Source organism: Apaloderma vittatum, unplaced genomic scaffold (genome assembly GCF_000703405.1).
Source record: "Apaloderma vittatum isolate BGI_N311 unplaced genomic scaffold, ASM70340v1 scaffold20761, whole genome shotgun sequence".
In the NCBI taxonomy this organism is placed as follows: Eukaryota; Metazoa; Chordata; class Aves; order Trogoniformes; family Trogonidae; genus Apaloderma; species Apaloderma vittatum.
The window spans coordinates 874-3,064 of record NW_009698853.1 but is presented as its reverse complement, the minus strand read 5'-3'; the positions used below and the strand labels follow the sequence as shown (position 1 = coordinate 3,064).

The 2,191-nt window shown below is 49.1% G+C and overlaps 1 protein-coding gene across 1 annotated transcript in view; it reads left to right on the top strand.

The window, feature by feature from the left end:
• The window catches only part of LOC104280511 (inositol-trisphosphate 3-kinase B-like), a gene marked incomplete at both ends in the record, with an annotated part of 61,611 nt that extends 59,720 nt beyond the window's left edge, over window positions 1-1,891 (top strand). Inside the window, 2 exons of the mRNA XM_009878181.1 lie at window positions 416-517; window positions 1,820-1,891. Coding sequence (XP_009876483.1) covers window positions 416-517; window positions 1,820-1,891 — 174 coding nt within the window. The remainder of the gene's footprint in view (window positions 1-415; window positions 518-1,819) is intronic.
• Window positions 1,892-2,191: the final 300 nt, after the last annotated feature.

Sequence of the window (2,191 nt, the reverse complement as noted above, 5' to 3'; positions counted from 1 at the left end):
GACCGTGGCAACGCCTGTGATTTGCCACAGCAGCGATGGGAAGACATTCAGGCACGGTGTAGCCTGAAATTAGTGGTCTCCAGCCACCGGTGGGCATTGAACGCCTGACCCATGAGACATAGCTCATCTGTATCGCTGGCGACCTCAGCAATGGTGGAGACTTTGCCGTTTGTGTTAGGGGGCAAAGCAGTGGCGCTGCAGGATGGTTTGGGATTTGCAAGGCAGAAACTGCTGCCTCTTCTCACCTCTCCTCTGTAGACAGGTCCTTCAGCTGCCAAAGAAAGCTGGTCGCATCCTACTCGGGGACACACATGTGGCTGGTGAAATACCCGGCCTTATGTGGCTGCTGAAATACCCGTCCTTACCTCAGTTCCCTCCCTCCCTGTCCTGCTCACCACTCTCCTTTCTTTTTAAGAAAGAGGATGGGACTGTGAACCGAGACTTCAAGAAGACACGGACAAAGGATCAAGTCATGGAGGCCTTCAGGGAGTTCACCAGAGGAAACCGCAACGTTTTGGTGAGTGGGGGATGCTGGGGGGTAGCTTCTCAGCTCATTGCCTCACTCCCCTGAGGGGCTGCAGCCTGAGCAACCTCTTTTTAAAAAAAGACCATGAAAAATGGCCAAGAGAAATGCAATCCTGGTGAGGAATGCAATCCAGGGGTGAGGGGAGAGCAGCGGAAAACTAGGAGGGGACACGGTTGCTGCAGCAGCGTGGCACCCTTGGCGTAGGCAAGCCGTAGCTGGCATTTCCCAAGTTTCTCTATGTTGCGAGGAGAATAAGAGATGTAGCTGTAAACACTTTACACTGACTGTGTCAAATACCCTGTTTTACAAAGCGCTCCCATTTTAAGCTATACTATATATAAAGCCTACAAGCACAAGGCTCCAGCTGGAGTGGCCTCTAGCACTGCCTCCTTCGAACCATCATGTTTGCTTTGACAGGAGTTACCCAGGGATTATTCCTGGATCTGAAAATGGAGTTGCCTGACTGTGTTTTATCCCCAAAGAGCTTGGAGCACACTCACACCTTCACACCCTGGCTCTGGCTCTGGACAGGGCTTCTCGGCCAAACCATTTCAATACAGCGACCCCTATGTGTCCCTGCGCAGTCAAATGTGAAAATCTAGGTGTATTATAGTGCCCACATAACTGCTATGCGTGTTCCTGTGCTTAGTCCTTCTACCTAAACCTCAGAACAAAATTGTCAGAGGGCCCCTCTGGAGAATGTTTAGTGCCTTCCAGCAGTTTGTAGGAATGCGCAAACAGGCACGTGGGCCTCAGCATGCATGCTGACTAGTGTGAAAGCCCTTCCTCCTCTGGTACCAACTTCACAGAAGTGCCAATATAGAGTCACAGAAGTATCTCACGATGCTTCAATGACTGAGTGATAAGATGACGGATGAAGTGAAGAGCTGACCTAGTAAAATAAGGACAGATGAGAGAAGAAAAGCAGCCTGGCTGTGCACACACAGCTGTTCCCTCCATGGGAGCACTGTGGTTACAGCAGGGAAAGACTGCAGAAAGCACTGGTTCAGCAAAAGCAAATGCTCTGTCTAAGTTTTGGAGGATGCAGGAGCTCACAGGATACTGTAGAGGCCAAAAGAATAAGCGGATTCCAAAAACGAGGGGACGCTCTCCCCGGCAGACAGGTCTGTGAGAGGCTGCTGAGCACAGAGTGGCTGAGGGATCTCTCCGTGCAAATATGGTGTTGTGGAGAGGTGCTGGGAGGGGTGACGTCCTTGGCTGCCCCATGCAGCAGTTTTTATGTAGGCTTCCCGCAGTGCTGATGGCTTGGGTCTTTGTTTTTTGTAATTCCAGAACAGTTACCTTAACCGGTTGAAGGGTATCCGTGCTACCCTGGAGACGTCCCCGTTCTTCAAGTGCCATGAGGTAATGCTCGTGTTCAGATAGATCTGCCTGAAAATACAAATGGCTTAAGTCCAGCTTGTCCAAGGAGAGAAGTCAGATTAAGAGGCTGTAAATTTTTACAAATTTGAATTTATTCTTATATACTTCTGTGGTAATACATTTGATGACTGATACAACGTTCATGCATCTGACATGGACTCAAATCTACTGAAAACCAACATTTATACAGATTATAAGTGACCTAGGAGGTCCCTTATAATCTGTATGGAGGTCGGTCAGAATCATGTAGGAGGAATTCAGGCTGCTTATATGTTTGGATAA